Source organism: Salmo trutta, chromosome 2 (assembly GCF_901001165.1).
Source record: "Salmo trutta chromosome 2, fSalTru1.1, whole genome shotgun sequence".
Classification (NCBI taxonomy): domain Eukaryota; kingdom Metazoa; phylum Chordata; class Actinopteri; order Salmoniformes; family Salmonidae; genus Salmo; species Salmo trutta.
This window is the reverse complement of record NC_042958.1, coordinates 69,198,145-69,225,032: the sequence shown is the minus strand read 5'-3', so window position 1 is coordinate 69,225,032 and position 26,888 is coordinate 69,198,145. Positions and strand designations below refer to the sequence as shown.

The 26,888-nt window shown below is 41.1% G+C and overlaps 1 protein-coding gene across 4 annotated transcripts; it reads right to left on the bottom strand.

The window, feature by feature from the left end:
- Window positions 1–1,899: 1,899 nt before the first annotated feature.
- muc13b (mucin 13b, cell surface associated) lies at window positions 1,900–26,888 on the bottom strand. 4 transcript variants are annotated; one of them, XM_029712777.1, is made up of 13 exons: window positions 26,706–26,888; window positions 13,686–14,132; window positions 9,256–9,378; window positions 8,640–8,749; window positions 7,251–7,309; window positions 6,708–6,901; window positions 5,231–5,365; window positions 5,062–5,104; window positions 4,879–4,916; window positions 4,574–4,661; window positions 4,145–4,403; window positions 2,873–3,149; window positions 1,900–2,842 (listed from the first exon to the last, which is right to left on the bottom strand). In XM_029712777.1, the coding sequence occupies exons 1-13, from the start codon at window positions 26,767–26,769 to the stop codon at window positions 2,808–2,810; spliced, it is 1,872 nt and encodes a 623-aa protein (XP_029568637.1). In that variant the 5' UTR covers window positions 26,770–26,888; the 3' UTR covers window positions 1,900–2,807. The 4 variants fall into 4 exon arrangements, with proteins under 4 accessions (XP_029568637.1, XP_029568646.1, XP_029568655.1 ...); XM_029712786.1 differs by having other exon boundaries at window positions 1,900–3,149; window positions 13,686–13,746; window positions 13,873–14,132; window positions 26,706–26,887; XM_029712795.1 differs by having other exon boundaries at window positions 1,900–3,149; window positions 13,686–13,746; window positions 13,981–14,132; window positions 26,706–26,887.

Genomic DNA, 26,888 nt, shown 5'->3' with positions numbered 1-26,888 from the left:
CTTTTGCCTTATGGCAAGGTGCTCCATCATGCTGGAAAAGGCATTGTTCGTTACCAAACTGTTCCTGGATGGTTGGGAGAAGTTGCTCTCGGAGGATGTGTTGGTACCATTCTTAATTCATGGCTGTGTTCTTAGGAAAAATTGTGAGTGAGCCCACTCCCTTGGCTGAGAAGCAACCCCACACATGAATGGTCTCAGGATGCTTTACTGTTGGCATGACACAGGACTGATGGTAGCGCTCACCTTGTCTTCTCCGGACAAGCTTTTTTCTGGATGCCCCAAACAATCGGAAAGGGGATTCATCAGAGAAAATGACTTTACCCCAGTCCTCAGCAGTCCAATCCCTGTACCTGTTGCAGAATATCAGTCTGTCCCTGATATTTTTCCTGGAGAGAAGGGGCTTCTTTGCTGCCCTTCTTGACACCAGGCCATCCTCCAAAAGTCTTCGCCTCACTGTGCGTGCAGATGCACTCACACCTGCCTGCTGCCATTCCTGAGCAAGCTCTGTACTGGTGGTGCCCCGATCCCGCAGCTGAATCAACTTTAGGAGACGGTCCTGGAGCTTGCTGGACTTTCTTGGGCGCCCTGAAGCCTTCTTCACAACAATTGAACCACTCTCCTTGAAGTTCTTGATGATCCAATAAATGGTTGATTTAGGTGCAATCTTACTGGCAGCAATATCCTTGCCTGTAAAGCCCTTTTTGTGCAAAGCAATGATGACGGCACGTGTTTCCTTGCAGGTAACCATGGTTGACAGAGGAAGAACAATGATTCCAAGCACCACCCTCCTTCTGAAGCTTCCAGTCTGTTATTCGAACTCAATCAGCATGACAGAGTGATCTCCAGCCTTGTCCTCGTCAACACTCACACGTGTTAACGAGAGAATCACTGACATGATGTCAGCTGGTTCTTTTGTGGCAGGGCTGAAATGCAGTGGAAATGTTTTTGGGGGATTCAGTTCATTTGCATGGCAAAGAGGGACTTTGCAATTAATTGCAATTCATCTGATCACTCTTCATAACATTCTGGAGTATATGCAAATTGACACCATACAAACTGAGGCAGCAGACTGTGAAAATGTATATTTGTGTCATTCTCAAAACTTTTGGCCACGACTACCATCAAAGAGTGGGTCAACAACAAAATATTTAACAATGGAGCAATTCTCACAAATAACATTGGGTTGATATATCTGTAGTGCTCAAGGTACTACATTTTATGAGAGCAATGTTACTTTTATCTAAAAACAATCTGAAATCATGCTGAAATCTGACGAAGCGTGACTTTTTCCCAAAGACCTACCATAAAAATAGTTACAAAGACACATTGGAAAAACAAGAATTTGGGGATACGAATAGATATAAAATCTGAGACGTCAGAAGGTAGAGGGAGGGAGAAATCTGGAAACCTTTACAAACTCCCCTGCTGACCTCAAACCTAGCCTAGGTTATGTACCCACAGGCTATTTTTTACAGAAATACTAATAATTCCACCTAAGCATAATTTTAAACACATTTCTAAGATGTAAGCATGTACCTTTACAGACATTATTCATTATACAGACATACCTTTGCAGACAATAAGTGTTATTAAAAATCCTAGATGCCATTGCACGCTTGAGCAAGGCACCTGACCCCCCAGTAACTGCTCCACGGGGGTCCAGTGTGGCAGCCCCAAGCTCCAAAGTGTAGCCTATACATGCCTTTCGGAGCGGTTGGGATAAAGCGAAAGCCCAATTTCAGGTGGAGCTTGTGTACAATTGTTAATCTTAAAATACAGAACTGCTTCCTGACAGCACTCATTACATATTTGCAATATGATACACTCTCACTATTAAATTCCATTATGTACAGAAACACACAAACTCTGTCTGTCTGAATTAATAACCAAACGCAGTTGTACAATCAAAATTGATTTATTTTCCTTTTCTTTATTCCAACATCGAGAAGCCAGTCTCATTTACAAAATGTATTGTGTAAAAGTCATCATACTGAACTGTATGTATGATTGAACAATTTCACACACATTCTGTTTATTTATATTTGACAATATTTATATTACATATACAATATGTATTAAGATGGCACATTAAGGATAAAAGGCATTATTTGCTGTTTCTAAACCCTGATTGAATATCAGCAAATTCATAGATGTACAAGAGATTAAACAGATAATGGCGAACCACACCAATAAATTCCCCTAACATCAATTTAACTGGGTTCGTCCATATTCAAATGAATAAACAAGAAACATTTAAAATGACAGACCCATGCAATCATAAAGTAATGATGATTTAGCACGCGAAACTTGGGGCTTTCATGTTATAACATCTTGCATTGATGTTAATGTAAGATTTGCATGAGTCACAGATTAAGCCCTCATGTATCACACATGAATACAGTATTGGATTGATATTAGAAAACACATTAATTACAGTTATACAATACAATCAGGACATGAGAATGGATTAACTGATACTAAAAAACATAAGAAAAACTGAGCGACAATACATTAACAGCCTTTTGGCTACATCAATTTCAGGAGCTTGGATACACCGCCCACTCTTGGACAGAATGGACACTGCAACTCAACTATCATTTCTTGTACAAAAAAAAAAGATTGATACACAGTGCATAAAAGTTGAGTAGAACATAGGGAAGAATCACAAGTAGGACTATTTAAAAACCATTGTTATTGCTTTCTGATTTCTAAGCATTTGTGTTGTGAAGAAAATGGTATCCTTAGTTGACTGTTCCAATGGGTCTTCAGTTTCTTCTTCCATTGTCGTGTGTAAAGTAAGGGTTGTCCTAGCTTCGGCTCTGGTAGGGGTTGTTACCCTGACCTCCGCTCTGGTAGGGGTTGTTGCCCTGACCTCCGCTCTGGTAGGGGTTGTTGCCCTGACCTCCGCTCTGGTAGGGGTTGTTGCCCTGACCTCCGCTCTGGTAGGGGTTGTTGCCCTGACCTCCGCTCTGGTAGGGGTTGTTGCCCTGACCTCCGCTCTGGTAGGGGTTGTTGCCCTGACCTCCGCTCTGGTAGGGGTTGTTGCCCTGACCTCCGCTCTGGTAGGGGTTGTTGCCCTGACCTCCGCTCTGGTAGGAGTTCCTGTTGTTGAAGTTCCTTGTGTCATCAGGGTTCTGGTAGCCGCCAATCTAAAACACAAAACAACATCTGTATCTGACAGTCTCAGTCCTGGGGGTCTTGGTCTTTACCCAGCGGGAAAGATTTGGCACCAGACATTTTAATGATGTCATTTTCTGGTTGTAACTAGTGTTCTGGTTGAGAAGATAAGACATCATATTACAACCAATAAAAAATGTCATACAAATACACTTTTTTTGTATACTTTAATGCACAATTAATGTTGAATGCAAGTGCTTGAAATGTTCTTCAATAAATAGTTTTTCATTGGGATTAAATGGCCCAGTTCTTTGTACTATTTGGTACTTTATATGTACAGTACTTCACATCTTAAGATACTTCACTCTGAATATACTTTTTGTTCATATTTTTAATTATTTAATATAATTCATGGATACACAGAATAGAAAACACATTTTAAACATTTCCTCAAATTATTGGTAAGAAAATCCTCTGTTGATCAAATAAAATTATTCCGTTTTACATTAAATAATTCTGTCACTTAAGGACATGTGACAGCATAAGGGCATGAAGGTACTTCTTCAAGACATGATATACGTTGCCAAGACGTGGCATTTTTGTAATTGGGCATATAATGGTTACACTCATCACCAACTTGTATCAAATGATAACTGACATTTAAATACTTGACAATTTAGCAATAACCTTGCATGAGCATTTCCCTCCCAGAATTCCACACACTGACTTTGTGTCACTGATCATATGGATAAATCAGGGGACATGCTGACCATAGACTTGCCTAAAACTGGCAGAGTATTTCGGTTTAGATGTGGAGACTTCACTAGTCTCATTAGTAGATTTTCTAACACGTTTACCCCCAGAACTTAATCGAGCATCTGGTGCAATTACGCAAGATGTTAGTACTGAATGTCCGAGATTAGACTTAAAGTCATATTTTGGTAGTTATCTGGCCAGATTAACTCTTGTGTCTTCCCCACCCTCCTTTCTCACTCATTCTTCCTCTCTCCCTTCCCGAGGTTCTTACCCCTCCTTTGTCTCCCCTGGTCACCAGTGCCTGTCTGCTACCGCTCTCCGTCATCTCCAGGTTGCTGCCACGGTCCCAGCTGTTGTTGTTGGGCATGGCCCGGGGGATCTTGGGTACACCCGCAAAACCTGAACTGACATTGGTCACCCCCCCATTGGTTAAGGCCGATGCCCTGAAGTCCTTGGTGGGATAGGGGCTGGTGTAGGTAGGAACCTCAGTGTTCTTCGAGGACTTCTTGGAGGAGCTCTTCTTGGACGTCCTATAGAAGATGATAATACACATAAGATTTAACAACTACATTTTATACTCCATTAGGGTCAATCGTGGAATCGTAACAAGATTAAAGATGAAGGTATATATTTAATTGTATTTGATGTGATTCAAATGTTATGGTGTAAATGTTGTCCTCTGTGTGTGTGTGTGACTCACTTGCGTGAAACTACTGGCAGCATGATTAGTGTGATGAGTAGCAGCGCGCCAAGAACAGTGCCGACAATTACCAGTATCAACTTCCATGCTGCAGAGAGACAGAGAGCAAGAGAGAGAGAGAGCAAGAGAGAGGGGGGAGAGAGAGAAATGTTAAAAAACCTGCAAACACCAGTATACTCAATACCACTATTACAGGAAACACCACATGAAAGGTGAGAACAACACCTATTGCGAAGGCCAGAGGCAGCCTAGTGTCAAATCCTTGGAAGGAAGAATCATACCATAATATGGTATGTTATACTTACATTCATTGCAGTTAAAACCCGAATAACCAAATGAACAACTGAAAGAGAACAATAAATGCAAGTTAACCATTGCACTGTATCCAAACTCCCAGTTGAAAGACATTGTTTATGTGAAAATAGATATGACTGAGTAAATGAATTGATGGAAAATTACTAAATTGATGAAATGTTTTAAGTACTTACTCATTACACACACCGTCCTCTGCTTTCTTCCCACTTTCACAAGCTGCAGACAGAGACGGTAAAGTAAGTCTATCACACACACACTCACCACCAAGCCCCAATCTCTTTTTACCCTCTCTTACACAAACCCCCAGAATCTATTGTAAGAGGAACAATCAGTGCCACTCACCTTTGCATGTTCTGGTAGAGTATTCCGATTTCACGTAATTGTCCAGACAGGTACATTCAGGTCTACCATTCTTAGATTGACAAGTAGTTGACACGTCCTCACAAGGTTTCCGATACGAATCACACAGATTGGTTTCTGTATAGACAGCGCCACAGGGAGAGGATTTACATACAGTAAGAAAGTACCTCCATTCAGCATTGTGGTTGGGGCAAATAGTGATCAATTCCATCAAGTCAATCAATTGCCTGATGTGACCCCCCCCCCCCCCCCCCCATCATGTCTTCATTACCCCCCGGAGGCCTGAATGCATCACATCCAAAAGACATGACTAAGCATTACAAACAGTGACATAGTAATGTGGATAGTGTTCACAATTCCTTAACTAATAGTTGCCTAGTCTACTGAATGCTCCAGACGTCTATCAATGGGAGTTACAGTGACAAAATCTTTTTCTACTGTTCAACTCCTCTTTTACATATTTTCCTAGAAGAGTAATAATCCTCAATCCTGCTCCTGGAGAGCTGCAGTACTGCAGGTTTTTATTGTAGCTCAGCAGTGAAACACCGGATTCAGCTAGTGAAAGGGTTGGAGATCAGATGAATAGTTGAATCATGGAACAAAATACAGGTACAGCTCTCCAGCAACAGGATTTAGGAGGATCACTACCCTAGTGTGAAGTTACATCATACTACCAATGTCATATGACAGCATCATGATTGTGATTGATTGCATACTTAGTTCTCTGCAGTGGTGTAAAGGACTTAAGTAAAAGTACTTTATTAAAGTACTACTTAAGTAGTTTTTGGGGATATCTGTACTTTACTTTACTATTTATATTTTTGGCAACTATTACTTTTACCTCACTACATTCCTAAAGAAAATAATGTTCTTTCTACTCCATACATTTTCCCGGACACCCAAAAGTACTCATTACATTTTGACAGGAAAATGGTCAAATTCACACACTTATCAAGAGAACATCCCTCGTCATCCCTACAGCCTCTGATCTGGTGGACTCACTAAACACAAACGCTACGTTTGTAAATGATGTCAGAGTGTTGGAGTGTGCCCCTGGCTATGCGTAAATAAAATAAAATAAAAACAAGAAAATTATGCTGTCTGGTTTGCTTAATATAAAGAAGTTGAAATGATTTATACTTTTACTTTTGATACTTAAGTACATTTTAGCAATTCCATTTACTGTTGATACTTAAGTATATTTAAAACCAAATACTTTTAGACTTTTAATCAAGTAGTATTTTACTCAGTGACTTACTTTTACGTCAGTCATTTTCTATTAAGTTATCTTTACTTTTACTCAAGTATGACAATTGAGTACTTTTCCCACCACTGGTTCTCTGTCTTCCCCTTGACATTCATTGTAGCTATGCTCACAAGATTGCCTCCTAGCTTATGTTAAACCACAGTCATTATACATCAAGGGAATAGTGTGTTACTATTACTATAGGTGACGTACCTTTGTATGCTGCTTGTTTAAGTAGAATATCTAAACAACCTGGATCCGATTTGGTACAGACTTCAATAGCACCGTCTATCTTTCCCTTGATGACGTTTTCTTCGATGTTGAAGTCGAGTTTAAAATTGTTCTCCATGATCACGTTGACACCACCTGACTTAAGTGACCAGGAGGTACGAGCTGGAACCATTTCGCTAGGAGGCAAATTAGTGTCAGTGTTTTTAGAATTATGATCAATATGGAACTATCACGTACTCATGAAAGTAGTGATAGCAACAGCATCAATCTTCTGTCAATAGTTGTCTTGGGCGTGTGATATCCTCCAAATCAAAATGATACATTATCATGATGACTATAATAATCTGGACTGACACAATAAATGAGGTTAAAAAAATTCAAGACATTAACTTCAAGGATGAAGGTAGTTTGTTAGAATCAAACCAACAACAAAGAAATTGTAGTGTAGCCTATAGCGTGAGTGGTAATGCAAAATTATAGTTTATTGGTAAAAACAGGGACTACAGTAACTACATTAACACTGACCTGAGATTCAGCACTGTGGAATCAATGTAGCCAGGTGTATCCACAAAAACCTTCCCCATCTGTATTTTGGACAGACAAATGCTAATTAGTTCACAATATAATTTCACTGGACAGTTCATCATTATTAGCCTAGTACAGCTAAATAAAGGAGATTGTTGTTTGTTACAAACATTGTCGTAGATGGGTATGGTTCAATCATGGTGAATCTAATCATTTGAATTAAAATAATCATTTGTGAATTGCGAACAGCAAAAGGAAAAAGATAAGATGTAGCCTACTGAAAAGTTGCAAGATAACAGCAAACATGTTCTCAGGCTTCCAGTAAATATCTCAAGCTTTCTTTTGGATTATATAGCGGCAAAAAATGTCTTGTATAAATTGATTTGAGCAATACATTTATGGGACATTCCATCGCTCAATAGATAGTATTAGTCAGCCTGCAAAGTAAACATGGTAGATGACGTCACTACTGACATAATACTTCTAAGGTAAGCTAAATATTACTTAAATGGTACATTTCCCGAAGAAAATGTCATTTGTTTTTATAGTTGTGAGATGTAGAATTCAAGCTGAATAGCAGCTAAGGCATTTCAATATAGTGAGAATAGCTCTGATTACGTTGTAATGCATGCACACTAACAACCACAAATAGCTATGCCTCAGAAAATTGTACTGTGGCCCAGACTTGCTAGGGACATGCTTCCAATGGTACTAACCACTTCCTACACCAATGTAGTTAATTAGGTGGGTAACCCGACCAGGACCCTAACCCTAGTCACTGTGAATGCCATTCCAAAACCTGATCCATTATACCAAGAGGGTCCAATCCCTAGGGGCTGTACTAAAGTCGTCGTTATCGTATTTTTACATGGGGGTCCATCTTTATTCGAATATTTCGAGGCCATTACAGTAGCTGATACTGACTGAAGGATACCCACACACACATGAAATTGTATCCCATCACGTTAATTAGAAAATGCTTCAAATAGATGGCACTTCTTTATCAACTTCATCTCATATGTGAGATTAAGTAAGTAAACGAGAATGTTCATATTACTACAGTGGATGTTGGTTCACTGATTGAACGGGTCAACATGGATGCTCCTTAGAAGATCAAGTTAACCCATATTTTCTCCTCAGAATTACTGCACTAACTGTTTTGAAAATACCTGCTTGGGAGAAATTCTACAGCTTCTACGACCTGGGTTGACTGGGACAGTTTCCAAGGACTTAGAAACAAGTGTAATGCAGCCGTTACCCAGCTCACACGTTGTCAAAATGTCACAAACAGCTTGGTAATGACCTATGTGACGTTGCAGAAAAGTTGTGATTTTGAACTACAGCCAGACATACATACATACAGTGTAAAAAGTATAATATCTATTTTACCAAAGCAATTAACATGTCAGCTGTGGCGTTGAAACTTTCTGATTGTGGGTTGGTCATGCCTTTATCAAAGGGCTGATTAGGTAGGGTCAGAGATCCAGGGAAGACCTTGGCTGAAATTCAGAATCAACACATGGTGGTATCACATGACAAATAAGAATTATAAGCACCTATTGAAAATGGTGGGGGTGTAGCATTGTGTTAAAAAGCCCACAGAGGAGATGGTACATGAGATCCAATATACATGTATAGATGCTATAGCTAATATAATATATCTTTAACTGAGTTTGACTCCTCTAGCCACTGTCATCTAGGTTGCTCTCATTTATGTATTCATACATTTATAAATATATCCATTTATTGGCCAAAACCTAAGCCTATCCGATTGCTTCACGTGGAAGCTAAATACAAATCTAGAACCAGTTTATCCACACTTAACCATACTCAGGACAAAACACTCTAAACTGGTCTTAAATCAGAATAGTTTCTAAAGTTCCTAACTTTTCATTGCAGATGATGAAGCTCTCCTCCCTATCAATCAGAGCTATTTAGGCCTATATCGCTCTGTCATCCATGGTATTGTAGCACCCACTAGTGGTGGCAGACAGGAGATACCCACCTTCCTCACATAGCTCTCCAGCCTCAGAGTATTTTTGGCCAGCCAGACAGAGACAGGTGAAGTGGAAGTTATAGCCTGGCTGACAGCTGCTGCCACCTTTGCATGGGTGTGAGGCACAGGGATCTTAAAATCAAAGAGAAACACAGTTCTTCAGAACACACGTAGCACTTTGTGATGCATTTATTAATACAAAATAATATGTGTAGAATAGATGGTACAGAGCAAGTCTTGGGGAGACTTTCTGTCCACTAAATAGCAAAATTGCCCTGAAGAATAAAAATCGGAGGCGTACAACCGGTTTGGCTTGATGCATTTCAACGAGGTACAGATTTCTAGCAGGGAAACCAAGGGTGAGTTCAGTTCTATCCATTTTTCATTTTCCTATTTTAGTTGTAGTTAAAATAGGACAACAAAAAGTGTAGTTAATATAGTTAATTTTATAAGTGGTTTATATATAAGCTGTCACCATGTTATATTAGACTGTCACCATGTTACTTTGTCTTTTTACATGTTGCAAATAAAGGTTTGTGCAAATAAATGTTTGGTTACATTTGCAACAGTACGTACTAATTAAGTTCCCTTAAGTGCTCTTGAAATTGCCAGCAGCATGTCACCCTGCTTCCAAATCACTGCTGGCTTGCCTCTGTTGTTGGAAGGCCAGTAGGGGGCACTCTTTCCTCTGGTCAAAGGAGATCGCAATTCCCCAGGGCAGTGAAGTTATCATTGCCCTGCGTAGGGCGCCTTTTTTCGGATGGAATATTAAAACGGGTGTCTTGACTAAATTCCCAATCTGGCCCTCATACCATCATGGCCACCTAATCATCCCCAGCATCCAATTGTCTCATTCATCCCCTCTCCTCCGCCCTGTAACTATTGCCCAGGTCGTTGCTGTAAAAAATGATATGTTCTCATTCAACTTACCTGGTAGAATAAGGGTAAATAAATAATAAAAATGTTGCACACAGTTATTCAACTTTCATTGAGGTCCGTTTGCTCCTGTTGCTCAGGGTGTCCTCAGGGTGACCACGCACTGCTATTCAAATGTGACCCAAATACCAATAGTCATGCAGCAGCACACCGTACACAATTGCCATGTTAGCCACAACAATAACTTTCCTCCACTGGCTGTTCAAAACAGCCCCATTACCACTTACTTCAAATGTTTACTGCATTTCCTACGTCCTAAACACAGCCCTTGTGTGTGCACTTCCTAGCCAACCAGTGGCATCAATGAATCAAAGCAGAAGGGAAAACCAACACGACTGCCGAACTCGAGGGCCAGAGTTATGAGTTACTGATTTAAATATGGAACAGCAAGAGGATCTGCCCCTCCCAACTTTCAAGCTATGCTCAAACCCTAAACCCCAAATCGAGCACGCCGTTCTGCCACCTTGGGTGTCTTGGCCCTCCCACCCCTCCCGCTCAGCCCAGTCCAAGCTCTTCTCTGTCCTGGCACCCCAATGGTGGAACCAGCTTCCTCCTGAAGCTAGGACAGCAGAGTCCCTGCCCATCTTCCGAAAACGACTGAAACCCTTAAATAATCCTCCTCCTCACCTCGATCACCCCCCCCAGCTCTGACTACGTTATTGAGGAAAAATCTACTTTCTATGCCTGTGACATGTGGTTGTCCCACCTAGCTAAAGTTGAAGTCGGAAGTTTACATACACTTATGTTGGAGTCATTAATACTCGTTTTACAACCACTCCACAAATTTCTTGTTAACAAACTATAGTTTTGGCAAGTCGGTTAGGACATCTACTTTGTGCATGACACAAATAATTTTTCCAACAATTGTTTACAGACAGATTATTTCACTTATAATTGACTGTATTACAATTTCAGTGGGTCAGAAATGTACATACACTAAGTTGAGTGTGCCTTTAAACAGCTTGGAAAATTCCAGAAAATGATGTCATGGCTTTAGAAGCGTCTGATAGGCTAATTGACATCATTTGAGTCAATTGGAGGTGTACCTGTGGATGTATTTCAAGGCCTACCTTCAAACTCAGTTCCTCTTTGCTTGACATCATGGGAAAATCAAAAGAAATCAGCCAAGTCCCCAGAACAATTTTTCATCTAGTCGGCTTGGAGGTTTGAACCAGCAACCTTTCGGTTACTGGCCCAATGCTCTTAACCTTTAGGCTACCTGCCACCACACTAGGTGTCAATTATTAATCTGTGAATCCTGAAAATGATGTACAAAATTTAATTACCTTTTTAAATTCTTACTCTGAAAATGATGCACATAAATAAAAAAATATCCAAAGTGGGATATCATATCACCATTTGAGATTGGCAATGGGGCACTCATTTTGGATGTTAATATTGAATTGGCTATGCCCATAATGGGTAATCACTGTAGAAGAAACTACAGTGTTTTAGGTTATTGTCCTGCTGAAAGGTGAATTCATCTCCCAGTGTCTGGTGGAAAGCAGACTCAACCAGGTTTTCCTCTAGGATTTTGCCTGTGTTAAGCTACATTCCGTTTCTTTTTTTATCTTGAAAAACTCCCCAGTCATTAACGATTACAAGCATACATGATGCAGCCACCACTATGCTTGAAAATATGGGAGAGTGGTACTCAGTAATGTGTTGGATTGGATTTGCCCCAAACATAACACTTTGTATTCAGGACAAAAGTTACACAAAAAGTTACACACACATTTTTTGCAGTGTTACTTTAGTGCCCTGTCGCAAACAAGATGCATGTTTTGGAATATTTTTTATTCTGTATTCTTCCTTCTTTTATTAGGTTAATATTGTAGAGTAACTACAATGTTATTGATCCATCCTCAGTTTTCTTCTATCACAACGGTTAAACTCTGTTTTAAAAAGCCTTCCCTGTATAGCTCAGTTGGTAGAGCAAGGTGTTTGCAACACCAGGGTTGTGGGTTCGATTCCCACGGGGGGCCAGCACAGGAAAAAAATAATAATAATAAAATAAAAAAGATTGAAAATTTTTTTTTATGAAATTGTATGAAATGTATGCATTCACTACTGTAAGTCGCTCTGGATAAGAGCGTCTGCTAAATGACTAAAATGTAAAATGTAAAATGTAAAAAAATGTAAAAAGTCACCATTGGCCTCATGGTGAAATCCCTTAGCAGTTTCCTTCCTCTCCGGCAACTGAGTTAGGATGGGTGTCTGTATTTTTGTAGTGACTGGATGCATTGATACACCATCCAAATTAATAACTTCACCATTCTCAAAGGGATATTCAATGTCAGCTTTTTTTTATTGTTATCAGCAGGTAGCCTAGTGGTTAGAGCGTTGGGCCAGTAACCGCAAAGGTTGCTAGATTGAATCCCCGAGCTGACAAGTTAAAAATCTGTCATTCTGCCCTTGAACAAGGCAGTTAACCCAGTGTTCCTAGGCCGTCATTGTAAATAAGAATTTGTTCTTAACGGAATTGCCTAGTTAAATAAAGGTAAAATAAAATACCAATTTGTGCTCATCTTTGCGAGGTATTGGAAAACCTCCCTTGTCTTTGCAGTTGAATCTGTGTTTGAAATTCACTGTTCAACTGATTGACCTTACAGGAAATTGTATGTGTGGGGTACAGAGATGAGGTAGTCCTTCAAAAATCATGTTAAACACTATTATTGCGCACAGAGTGAGTCCATGCAACTTATTATATGACTTGTTAACCACATTTTTACTCCTGAACTTATTTAGGCTTGCCATATGAAAGGGGATGAATACTTACTGACTCAAGACATTTCAGCATTTCATTTTTAAAATGTCACTGTTACATTATGGGGTATTGTGTGCAGGCAAGTGACAAAACATCTACATTTAATTCATTTTAAATTCAGGTTGTAACACAACAAAATGTGGAAAAAGTCAAGTGGCGTGAATACATTCTGAAGGCACTGTATATGTGCATTGAAATAATTGCCTGAAATCTAATCATGTCACCAGATAACTTTTCGAGGTCTGATAATGGTGTTAACCCAATCCATACCCTATTCCAGTCAATTTAGGGAACTGCCATTCTGTCATCTAAACAACTAAGTCATTTCGCCCCGAGGGCCTTCACTGATGTCTAGAGGGCAGCAATGAAAATGGGTTGTATTGCCTTGCCGTCACAGTTTGCAAAATATACTCCTCTATCCATAGTCTTTGGAATTTCTGATGCTCAATGACTCTAGCTTTTGTTTTATCGTCAAAATCTGCAAAACAATTACTCCTCTTTCAATAAATGTTCCCTGACTGTCTAGCTTTCGTTTCAGTGATTGCTAAGCTAATAATTTTCCATCAGCCATTATCATTTCTACAAGCTATATGGCTTTAGTCATTCAATTGTTTTTTTTAAAAGAAAATAAATCTTAACGAGCCTACATGACAGCCCATTTGAAATTGGTGCCTGCTGTTTGTCACCCCTGGTCATGGAAAAACAAGAAGGTTAGCTGGATGACTAATGAGCCTACCTGATTTTGATGGTGTTGTAGTGGCCTCCGGTGTTGGTGTTGCGTCAGTAGCCGGGGGAGCCTCTGTAGACGGGGGAGCCGCAGTAGACGGGGGAGCCGCAGTAGACGGAGGAGCCGCAGTAGACGGGGGAGCCGCAGTAGACGGGGGAGCCGCAGTAGACGGGGGAGCCGCAGTAGACGGGGGAGCCTCGGTAGACGGGGGAGCCGCAGTAGACGGGGGAGCCGCAGTAGACGGGGGAGCCGCAGTAGACGGGGGAGCCGCAGTAGACGGGGGAGCCGCAGTAGACGGGGGAGCCTCTGTAGACGGGGGAGCCGCAGTAGACGGGGGAGCCGCAGTAGACGGGGGAGCCTCTGTTGATGGGGGAGCCGCAGTAGACGGGGGAGCCTCTGTAGACGGGGGAGCCGCAGTAGTCGGGGGAGCCGCAGTAGTCGGGGGAGCTGCAGTAGCTGGGGGTTCAGAATTGGGATTAGCGTCTGAAGGGTATAGATTGAAAAAAATATTAAAGTGCAATTGCACCACTTTTCACCAATCCATTTCAGTGTCACAGCAAATCTCATATTGTTTGAAAATCAATGTTTTTACTTTTGATGTCAATGAGTAAAACATTTTAACTTCATATTTTTAACTACAAAACGTAGAAATGCGCCGTTTTCACATATGTAGACACTGGTATTGGTATTGTACTGGAGATAATGAATATGAGGTTGAAAAGTGGTGGAATTGCCCTTTAAGATAATTACTGTAGCAAAAACAACATTCAGTGGCTGACTGGAAAGGTCTGTGTCCCATAAAAAAAAGTTGACACTAATTTTTACTGTAGCTAATGTATAACAATATGTTACAAAAACTTTTTAATTCTAAGAAATTCTATATAATGAAATTGACAGGAAATATTGTCAATGGTCAGGTACTGTGATTGGTAGAGAAGACCAGTTCATTCTTGATTTACTGTCACACAATGGAAACAAGGATGTACTGCCACAGCCAGACTCTCTTCCTCCCCTCTCTAATCGGCCCAGCTGGGAAGACTCCCACAACCTACTGGCATGGGCCCTGGAAAAACATTGAGTCTTCCTATCCTCTATGTTCCACCCTAGCCCAATACGGTTTCCCCCCTTCTCCCTGAGGTGACGGTATCCATTCATTCACTTCCCATCAAGGATTTCAAAGAATTGGACTGGTGTAAGAAATATGGTAGACACTTGAACAAGTGCACACTTCAGGTAGAAGGGGTGTGGGAAGAACCCCATGTTCCTTAGGTATTTCTGTAGAGCTAAAGGCTTGGACAGGTGTAACTCGGTCGAAAAGGTGAAAGTACAGAGGAAAAGGTGAAAAAGTGAAAGTACAATATTGCTTATACCTATCCAATCCTTTCAGATCTACATGAAGTGCCGAAGGGTAGGGCCTAGAGGTCAATTCGGAATTCAGAAAAGTTCTCCACCCTCCCCACCATCTTTCCCTCCACCAACCCTGAAACTCATAATATAGCACGTCAATAACAGGGTTGCCAAACACAGGATGTGTCCACTTCAGCAGACTGTGTCACCTTGATCATAAGACCATCGGGATGATAAACATTGCGTTATGTTTAAGTTTCAGGTGCAATCCAGGGCACGTAACAGCAAGCTGTGAACAAATAAAAATGCAGCATTGGGCATGTACAGTTAACATGACAAACTAAGCCCATATACAGTATAGGCTAGGTCCCTCTGCGACTTAAGCCATTGCTTCTTAATGCTACGATAAAATCTATAATATGCCATTCATTTGGATAATTGTAGTTGGCAGGATAAGACAGATCCAAGTTCACCAAGATAGATAGACACTGATTAAACGGTCATATTTCATAACTGAAGCAGACACCAACCCCTACACACAGACAATGCAGACACAAACACCCACATCCTTTCATTCACTGTCCGCCATGATGCTCTTCCAGAACAGCAGCAGTAAAGAATAGGGTCTTTATTTGGAGTCTTGTGGGTTCAGCCCTTGACTGTATACAGCTCAACCCTCTCCCAAGAGAACTACAGGGGCCCCTGAAAGAGAACAAAGCTATCCAGCCAGCAACACTTGGCTAAAGTTTCACTCTACATTGTATATGCCTACACTGTCAGAGGAAACATATTTACAGGTATCACTCAGAGAAAAAGCATGTAATGTAATAAAATACGCAAGAGTCCACTGTCCAAGGCCATAACTACTAGGCGTAGACAATGCCATTATTTGTACTGTAGGTAGGTAACCTGCTCTGTACTTTGTGTTGTGTGGCTAAATAGATTTATCGCTTGGTTACCAGTGTTCACTGGGGGGTGAGCAGCCAGGAAAGGGGCTGAATTTCACTGTCTCTTCCTCTTTCGTGTCACAGTAAAATTATATAATGATTCACGTCCACCCATAAAACACACAAGACAATTCGGGACATGAATTTGCCCTACAATGAAACTACTTTGTAATGGTTAGGGAAGTAAATTGCAAAATATTCATGACACTTAAATACTTCTGATAAGTTCCTATACTGCTTCTACCAGCTCCTTTTAATGACCAGTGGCGACCCGTCGTTCAGTGCAGGTGTGTCTGTTTTGCATGTTATTTTGGCATTAATACGTGTCACAGATCAGTTTGCAAACAATGGGAAAAAACTAAACATATTTGAGTTAATAAAGCCGCATACAAACAGTCTCTTTTTTGCTTTCTTGAGTAATGCAGGTGTTTCAGCCTAACTCAGTGCTTTCTGCGGTGGTGGGTCAGCAACAGGAAAATACAAAGAAATTATAGATAAAACGTGTCGGTGCTCATTGGCCATTGGACATAAACATTACACAACAAGTTGGAAATCGCAAATTCAACAATGAGTGGTTTGGAAGGTATCAGTGGCTAACTGCAAACAAAGCAATCACTAGCCTGCTATTCATTGGAGTGGATGTGTGGTCCAAGTCTGTGTTTAAAGGTCTCTTTTCCAAGCTTAAAAGGATAAACATTCAACATTGGCCATGCTGTCATGACTTCTGTCGCGTTCAAAACAACCAGAAAATCAGAACGGGGAAATCTCAGACAACTGGGAACTCTTGAAAAAAAACAAGCTTAGACTGGGAAAATACATTTTGAATTGTCATCCAACTCGGATTCCAAGTCGGGAACTTGGGCCTCTTTCTAGAGCTCCGACCTGAAGATCACTAACGTCATGATTCAACCTTATTTTTTTCAGAGTTCCCAGGTGTCTTGAAAGCGCCATAAATCCAGAGAATGACAGACTTTGATTACAAAGCCTGATGACAAAATTAGCCCACGAAGGCCCACCGCACCACCTTTCTGTTCAAGTGAGCAGAGCACAACAACAGGGTGAGTCCAACAATGTCTTGTATGCCGCTGCATAAATGATGTAATATGCCGGGGAGATATGTATACTGTAGCTAAGAAAATAATACTACGTTTACAATGCATTCGGAAAGCATTCAGACCTTTTTTCCTCAATCTACACACAACACCCCATAATGACAAATAAAAGTGTTTTTTTCTGCAAATGTAAACTCAGAAAAAAAATAAACGTCCTCTCACTGTCAACTGTGTTTATTTTCAGCAAACTTAACACGTGTAAATATTTCTTTCTATGAACATAACAAGATTCAACAACTGAGACATAAACTGAACAAGTTCCACAGATATGGAATAATGTGTCCCTGAACAAAGTCAAAATCAAAAGTAACAGTCAGTATCTGGTGTGGCTACCAGCTGCATTAAGTACTGCAGTATATCTCCTCCCCATGGACTGCACCAGATTTGCCAGTTCTTGCTGTGAGATGTTACCCTACTCTTCCACCATCAAGGTACCTGCAAGTTCCCAGACATTTCTGGGGGGAATGGCCCTAGCCCTCACCCTCCGATCCAACAGGTCCCAGATGTGCTCAATGGGATTGAGTTCCGGGTTCTTCGCTGGCCATGGCAGAACACTGACATTCCTGTTTTGCAGGAAATCACGCACAGAACGAGCAGTATGGCTGGTGGCATTGTCATGCTGGATGGTCATGTCAGGATGAGCCTGCAGGAAGGGTACCACATGAGGGAGGAGGATGTCTTCCCTGTAACGCACAGCATTGAGATTGCCTGCAATGACAACAAGCTCAGTCCGATGATGCTGTGACACACCGCCCTAGACCATGACGGACACTCCACCTCCAAATCGATCCCACTCCAGAGTACAGGCCTCGGTATAATGCTCATTCCTTCGATGATAAATGCGAATAAACGCCTACAAGTCCTCAGTCCAGCCTATCTCAGCCTATTGTGGACAGTCTGAGCACTGATGGAGGGATTGTGCGTTCCTGGGCACGCATGCCTAAGGCATGTTCACGCAGATGAGCAGGGACCCTGAGCATCGTTCTTTTGGTGTTTTTCAGACAGTAGAAAGGCCTCTTTAGTGTCCTAAGTTTTCATTACTTTGATCTTAATTGCCTACCGTCTGTAAGCTGTTAGTGTCTTAACGACCGTTCCACAGGTGCATGTTCATTAATTGTTTATGGATCATTGAACAAGCATGGGAAACAATGTTTAAACCCTTTACCATGAAGATCTGTGAAGTTATTTGGATTTTTACGAATTATCTTTGAAAGACAGGGTCCTGAAAAAAGGGACGTTTTTTTTTGCTGAGTTTATATAAAAAAAACTGAAATATCACATTTTCCCCTTGACCCCTTGACTATTTCCACATTTTGTTACGTTACAGCCTTATTCTAAACTGGATTAAATAAAAAATGTCCCTCGTCAATCTACACACAATACCCCATAATGACAAAGCAAAAACAGGTTTTTATGAATAAAACAAAAAGTATTCAGACCCTTTACTCAGTACTTTGTTGAAGCACCTTTGGCAGCGATTACATCCTCGAGTCTTCTTGGGTATGACGCTACAAGCTTGGCACACCTGTATTTGGAGAGTTTCTCCCATTCTTCTCTGCAGATCCTCTCAAGTTCTGTTAGGTTGGATGGGGAGCGTCGCTGCACAGCTATTTTCAGGTCTCTCCAGAGATGTTCGATCGGGTTCAAGTCCGGGCTCTGGCTGGGCCTCTCAATGATATTCAGAGACTTGTCCCGAAGCCACTCCTGCGTTGTCTTGGCTGTGTGCTTAGGGTCGTTGTCCTGTTGGAAGGTGAACCTCCGCCCCAGTCTGAGGTCCTGAGCACTCTGGAGCAGGTTTTCATCAAGGATCTCTGTACTTTGCTCCGCTCAACATTCCCTTGATCCTGACTAGTCTCCCAGTCCCTGCCGCTGAAAAATATGATGCTGCCACCATTCAGGCCAAAGAGCTCAATCTTGGTTTCATCAGACCAGAGAATCTTGTTTCTCATGGTCTGAGAGTCCTTTAGGTGCCTTCTGGAAAACTCCAAGCGGGCAGTTATGTGTCTTTACTGAGGAGTGGCTTCCGTCGGCCACTCTACCATAAAGGCCTGATTGGTGGAGTGCTGCAGAGATGGTTGTCCTTCTGGAAGGTTCTCCCATCTCCACAGAGGAACTCTGGAGGTCTGTCAGAGCAACTATCGGGTTCTTGTTCACCTCCCTGACCAAGGCCCTTCTCCCCTGATTGCTCAGTTTGGTTAGGAAAAAGTGTAGGAAGAGTCTTGGTGGTTCCAAACTAGCAGGAAAATGCACAGCACACCATTAGAGACACCAAAACTCTAATTTACTTGTGTGTTCTATATTTTGTCAGTTACCTGTATATGAGACAGTTCATATAGTTTCTGTACAGCACTTTGAGATATCAGCTGATGTAAGAAGGGCTATATAAATACATTTGATTTCATTTGATTTGATTCATAGCTCATTTCTGGGAAATCGTCTTGGGGAAATTGTGCAAAGTTAGACAACACTTAGCATGTCCAATCAAAAATGCATCTTTCGACCAATCCTCATTCCTCTAACATAATCCGTTCAAAAGTTATTGGAGTTTTTACTCTTGTAGGATGGCCAGAATTATGGTGACGAAATCAATGGAGGCCAGAGAAAAAAACTGGTCAAAAATCTGGAAAATTGCATCGCAACAGCTAGGCTGGATTCTGTGCAAGAATTTTGGCTACTGGTTACTTGACAGGCTCACTTTCCCGTTGAACTTCTCATCTTTCTTCTCGAATCCGCAGGACATAAAACAATAGAACTAAGATGGATATTGATTTTGAAACATGACTAGTATTTTCATATTTTAGTATACGCTTTTCATATTCATTCGAAATACCTCTTATTTTTCTACGATTTCTCACAAAAACAAGCGTGTCTCTGAAATGTCAACGGAGCACTGAGCGTATACCAAGCTTTTGTTTTCAAAGCCTTTTACATTTAATTCAGCTTGTGTCATGCTAATTTTGAAACCCGCGGAAACAACTTTAAAGACAACCACAAAATGTAAAATCGTCAAAGTTGTTAGGAGAAACCTTCACAGCTATGTCAGAGCTCAGTGCTTATTTTCAGATGTATTAGGTTATAAAATCGGACTTTTGGGAAATAATGTTAATGATAACACTACATGGCCAAAAGTACGTGGACACTTGCTCGTCGAACATCTCATTTTAAAGTCATGGGCATTAATATGGAGTTGGTCCCCCCTTTGCTGCTATAACTCTACTGGGAAGGCTTTCAACTAGATGTTGGAACATTGCTGTGGGGTACCTGCTTCCCTTCAACCACAAGAGCATTAGTGAGGTCGGGCACTGATGATGGGGGATGGGGGATTAGGCCTGGCTCGCAGTCGGCGTTCCAACTCATCCCAAAGGTGTTCGATGGGGTTGAGGTCAGGGCTCTGTGCAGGCCAGTCAAGTTCTTCCACACAGATCGACAAACCATCTCTGTATGGACCTCGCTTTGTGCACGGGGGCATTGTCATGCTGAAACAGGAAAAGGTTCTTCTCCAAACTGTTGCCACAAAGTTGGAAGCACAGAATCGTCTAGAATGTCATTTTATGCTGTAGTGTTAAGATTTCCCTTCACTGGAACTAAGGGGCCTAGACAGAAACATGAAAAACAGCCCCAGACCATTATTCCTCCTCCACCAAACTTTACAGTTGGCACTATGCATTCAGGCAGGTAGCTTTCTACTGGCATCCGCCAAACCCAGATTAATCCGTTATCCGTCGGACTGCCAGATGGTGGAGCGTGATTCATCACTTCAGAGAAGGCGTTTCCATTGTGCTGACGTTGCTTCCAGAGGCAATTCGGAACTCGGTAGTGAGTGCTGCAACCGAGGACAGGCAATTTTTACACGATACACGCTTCAGCACTCGGCGGTCCCGTTCTGGGAGCATGTGTGGCCGCTGAGCCATTGTTGCCCCTAGACATTTCCACTTAACAATAACAGCACTTACAGTTGACCGGGCAGCTCTAGCAGGGCAGAAATTTGACGAACTGAGTTGTTGGAAATGTGGCATCCTATGACGGTGCCAAGTTGAAAGGCACAGAGCTCATCAGTATGGGCCATTCTACTGCCAATGCTTGTCTATGGAGATTGCATGGCTGTGTGCTCGATTTTATACACCTGACAGCAACGGGTGTAGCTGAAATAGTTTGAAAGGGTATCTACAGTGGCAAAAAAAGTATGTTAACCCTTTGGAAATACCTGGATATCTGCATAAATTGGTCATAAAAGTTAATCTGATCTTCATCTAGGTCACAACAATAGACAAACACAGTTTGCTTAAGCTAATAAGACACAAACAATTATACGTATTCATGTCTTTATTGAACACACCGTGTAAACATTCACAACGCAGGGTGGGAAAAGTATGTGAACCCTTGGATTTAACAACTGGTTGACCCTCCTTTGGCAGCAATAACCTCAACCAAATGTTTTCTGTAGTTGCGGATCAGACCTGCACAACGGTCAGGAGGAATTTTGGACCATTCCTCTTTACAAAACTGTTTCAGATCAGCAATATTCTTGGGATGTCTGGTGTGAACTGATCTCTTGAGGTCATGCCACAGCATCTCAATCGGGTTGAGGTCAGGACTCTGACTGGGCCACTCCAGAAGGCGTATTTTCTTCTGTTGAAGCCATTCTGTTGTTGATTTACTTCTGTGTTTTGGGTCGTTGTCCTTTTGCATCACCCAACTTCTGTTGAGCTTCAATTGGCGGACAGATAGCCTAAAATTCTCCTGAAAAATGTCTTGATAAACTTGGTAATTCATTTTTCCGTCGATGATACCAAACCATGATGCTCCCTCCACAATACTTTACAGTTGGGACGAGGTTGATGTTGGTGTGTTGTGCCTTTTTTCGTCCACATATAGTGTTGTGTGTTCCTTCCAAACAACTCAACTGTAGTTTCATCTGTCCACAGAATATTTTGCCAGTAGTGCTGTGGAACTTCCAGGTGCACTTTTGCAAACTTCAGACGTGCAGCAATGTTTTTTTTGGACAGCAGTGGCTTCTTCCGTGGTGTCCTCCTATGAACACCATTCTTACTTAGCGTTTTACGTATCGTAGACTCACCAACAGAGATGTTAGCATGTTCCAGATATTTCTGTAAGTCTTTAGCTGGCACTCTAGGATTCTTCTTAACCTCATTGAGCATTCTGTGCTGTGCTCTTGCAGTCATCTTTGCAAGACGGCCACTCCTAGGGAGAGTAGCAACAGTGCTGAACTTTCTCCATTTATAGACAATTTGTCTTACCGTGGACTGATGAACATCAATGCTTTTAGAGATACTTTTGTAACCCTTTCCAGCTTTATGCAAGTCAACAATTCTTAATCTTGGGTCTTCTGAGATCTCTTTTGTTCGAGGTACGGTTCACATCAGGCAATGCTTCTTGTGAATAGCAAAGTCAAATTTTGTGAGTGTTTTTTATAGGGCAAGGCAGCACTAACCAACATCTCCAATCTTGTCTCATTGATTGGACTCCAGGTTAGCTGACTCCTGACTTTTGGAGAAGTCATTAGCCTAGGGGTTCACATACTTTTTCCAACCTATACTGTGGATGTTTAAATGATATATTACATATAGACAAGAAAAATACAATAATTTGTGTGTTATTAGTTTAAGCACACTGTTTGTCTATTGTTGTGACTTAGATGAAGATCGGATCAAATTTGATGACCAACTTATGCAGAAATCCAGGTAATTCCAAAGGGTTCACATACTTTTCCTTGCTACTGTACATACTTTTGTAGTGTACGTTAGAGAAAGACCCCACTGAACGATTCAGAAGATCAATAATAATACGTCTTGGTTAAGGAAATGACATTTCATCACCAAAGCACGTTTTCACCCAATACTATTCCATAGAGCCTGATCCGGATAGGAGGGACGGCCCACCAACACAATGGTTGGGGAAACACGCAAACGTTGAGAACTCTGAGTTGAACCACAAAAACCACGATAAAAGAGTTTAAGTTAGTGATTGTAAGACCCATGAGAAAGTAACAGACTGACCTTTATCACCACCTCTCAGATGGATAGAATATTAACTAAAAGGGAATATTTTGCCAAGTTTGAATCCCTCTACGTGGCGTGTTGTTTTTGTCTCATATTATGCCAATTATTCTAGTTTTATGATTGAATTGAATGCAAGGAACGTATTGTACTCAAAATTACATCTAGGTCAGAGGCCTACATTATCCAGACATTCTGTCATTACAGACATAAAATTGACCCATCTTGTTGAGACATTTCTTTAACAGCCTTTTTATCAAGTCATGACTTGCAACCGAGAGCACTTAAAACGTTATTAATTGACAGGGACGATAAGACAGTGTGTGTGTGTGGACATACTTGAAACACAATCCCACTGGTTTCTGAAAGACCCCCATTGAAACCTCACATCTGACCTCCAAGCAACCCACCCCACACTCTCCTCTCCTACCCACACAGACCTTCACATGCACAGTCGTACCTGCACATCCCCACTGAAAGTGTATGAAGAAGATCAACACAGTGGGGTCCCATTCCAACTTTCTGAGTCCCTGTCTCATAATCAAAATGTTTGTCCATGTCAATAACTTTCTATCAGGGCACTAATGGCAACACACATCAGTGTCATTGAGTAGTTATAAATGCAATGCCTATGAATCAACTCCACTATCTAAGGTCAACTGATCATCAAAACGACGAGGAAAATATATGCCTATCAGCATGACATGAACATAATGTTCGAGAAGCCTAGGTATTTATGAGTTCATGGACTTTGCCTTTTCATTTCTCTAGAAAGAAACCATCACAAAAAAGGCCAAGGTACACTATATTGTTGACTACAGTGATCATGACGAACAAGTGGGGGTTCACTGAGCAGGCTTAAATGTCTCAGGTCATATTTGTCTCATCACAAGAGCCTTAATTGAGGATAGTCATCCATAGTAGTCTTAAATTGACTCATTCCAGACTGAATTAGATAATTAGAGTCTGAATCAAGCAATATGATTCCTCACTGTGCTAAGTCAATGGAGTCGGAATTATGCCAGGACATTGGATTCCCTGAAACACTGGACTCTTCACTTGTGCCGAGTCATTTGAGTCCTCACTGAGCAAAAAAAACAAGGGTATTTTCTGTGCTGAGTCATTTGAGTCTCAATCAAGCCAAGTCATTTGATATCCCAATGAGCGAGAATCTCGGGGGTCTTCACTGTGCAGTGTCATTTGAGTTTTAGCCAAACAAGAAGATGGAGGGCCTAGCCATCGCTCTCCTGAGTTACTGTGGTAACATCTCCCGCTTACTCAGGGGGATTAGGGGCGCATTCCTGAAATAGTCATTATCCCATCAAGCAGTGCAGGTTGCAGTCCTAGACTACAAAAAAATGAGAGATGGGCAATCAGTGGGCCACAGCTGTATCATCTCCTCTCAGGACAGAACATCCCAGTTTGACATTTACAGGTTGGATGAAGATTTCAATGACCAACTCAATGCAATTTCTTGATATGATCAACTGGGTGCTCAAAACTGGCTTTTCTTATAGATGCGAAGAAGAACCAACTTAAATTTGCATTCCTTATGTTATCCTTCCTCACAATTAAACTTTCCAGAGCCACAGTAATTCAAGCAATGACATTAAAAACATTGTTTCAGATGGCATGCCACCATAGAAAATGAGTAACCACGTCATATACAGTAGTAAATACTGTAGACCAGGATCAAAGTGTGAAGGCTGTCACGTCTTGACCAGTAAGGGGTTATTTGTTATTGTAGTTTGGTCAGGACGTGGCAGGGGGTGTTTGTTTTATGTGGTTGAGGGTTTGTTGGGATATGTTCTTATGTAAGAGGGGTGTTTGTTTTATGTGTTCCGGGGTTTTTGGGTATTGTTCTATGTTTTGTATTTCTATGGTTTTTCTATGTTGTGTATTTCTTTATTGGCCTGGTATGGCTCTCAATCAGGAACAGCTGTACATCGTTGTTGCTGATTGGGAGTCATACTTAGGTAGCCCTTTTTTCACCTGTCTTTTGTGGGAAGTTGTTTTTGCATTGCTGTGTGTAGCCTGCAAGACTGTTGTTCGTTTGTGTTCTTGTTTTGTAAGTGTTCAATTAAAGTAAATATGAGCACTCAACCCGCTGCGCCTTGGTCTACTCCATACGACGACTGTTACAAAGGCAAACAATTTGAAAGGTTCAAATATGACACAACGGCATTTCAGCGATTGGAAAGAAATCTAATGGTGACGTGGTTGAGCTAGCACCATCTCTTAAGCCTGGCATGCTAGCAAATCCCAGATCAGCCAAACTCTGTAAGGACCAGACTCAAATATAGGAACTAAACAGCCTGACTGACATGGAATCAGTGTGGCATCTGCAACAGTTGCAAACACTGAGAATTAGCCAAAATATCTATAAAAGCTTAGGGCCACCCAAATGACTCTTCAGGAGCAAAGGCAGACTGGACCTTTACAAAATGAATACTGTATATGCATGGATTTGATGAAAACTATTTGTAAACCTACAGCAGTAGCAAAACAATTATGTATGTCTTTATAATAAAAATGTTGCAATAGCCAATACATTTCAGGTCAGCTCACCAAACTCCCAACCCATTTGTATGGCAGTGTACCATCTGGGGGAAATGAAATCACAGTAGAAAATTCCTGGGGGAAATCCTTCAAGTAGCACTCCTTAATCTCCCATACTGGTCCACAAGACAACGCTTGGGGGGGATGCTTTTAGACATGTATCAATCCAAGCCAATTATGGATAAGAGGTGACTATAGAGATGCTCTTTGGCACACGGGACTCTTCCCCAAATTGATGCTGTGAAAAATAGCTAGGTAATGTTTACTGTAGCCTACTGCTTGTCTTCAACTGCAGAGATACAGTATTACATATTAACTTTGAACAATATAAACATGCACAGAAGGGTATTCAAAATACTAAAATGTTGACAAATAAGCAAATGCAGATGTTTCAACAATGACAATTATAGGCCTACTAATATCTTTGAATTTGTGTGAGTAAATTAGTATTGGAAGTTAGAAGTGACCATTGAACAGCAGATTGAGCGCTGACTCTTCAGAGGCAATTTGAAAGCATTAAAGCCTTTCACCAATGATAGTCTGCTTTCATTAACTTCAGTCTTACTCCTGATTTATGAGAATGGAAGGATAACTCCGTGCATTAGTCTTATGATTGAATTCTAACTTTTACTGAATTTAATATATATATTTTTAAATGTTTTTAAACTCAAGCTCATAACCTATAGCCCCTTTCCGTTTCTTTAAAACTAGAATCCTTAGTGCCTACATCCATTTTTTCGACTTATACATTTATGTTTGTGAACTTTGTAAACGTAAACAAACACCGTATAGCCTCAAAACATGGTTAAACTCAAATGTGGATATCATGGATGGTCAGTCCTTTCATCCATAGCTCAGTCTATACATTTGAGAGTTCTGCAGGCCAATCCCTCAGAGGCAGGGAGTCGCTTTGTTATTGTTCCGATTATGGATTCTAGCTTTAAGACTAACTAAACTGGTTTGAAATGCGTTGTTCGACAAAGACATTCAATAGACTATTTAACGACAACCTGTTGTCCAAAACGGGGGAGAGACCGTTAAACTTACTTGATATCTGTCCGAAAACGGCCACTGCAAGGCATAAGAAGAGAATAAGTCTAACGACGAACATCTTGCTCAGCTCATGAAATCAAATGAACATAAAAGGAGACCACTTTCTTCAGGCGATAAATACGGTGAGTTCTTCTAGGTGCGTCGCCAGGTGATCCTCGTTGTGTGAATACTGATGGC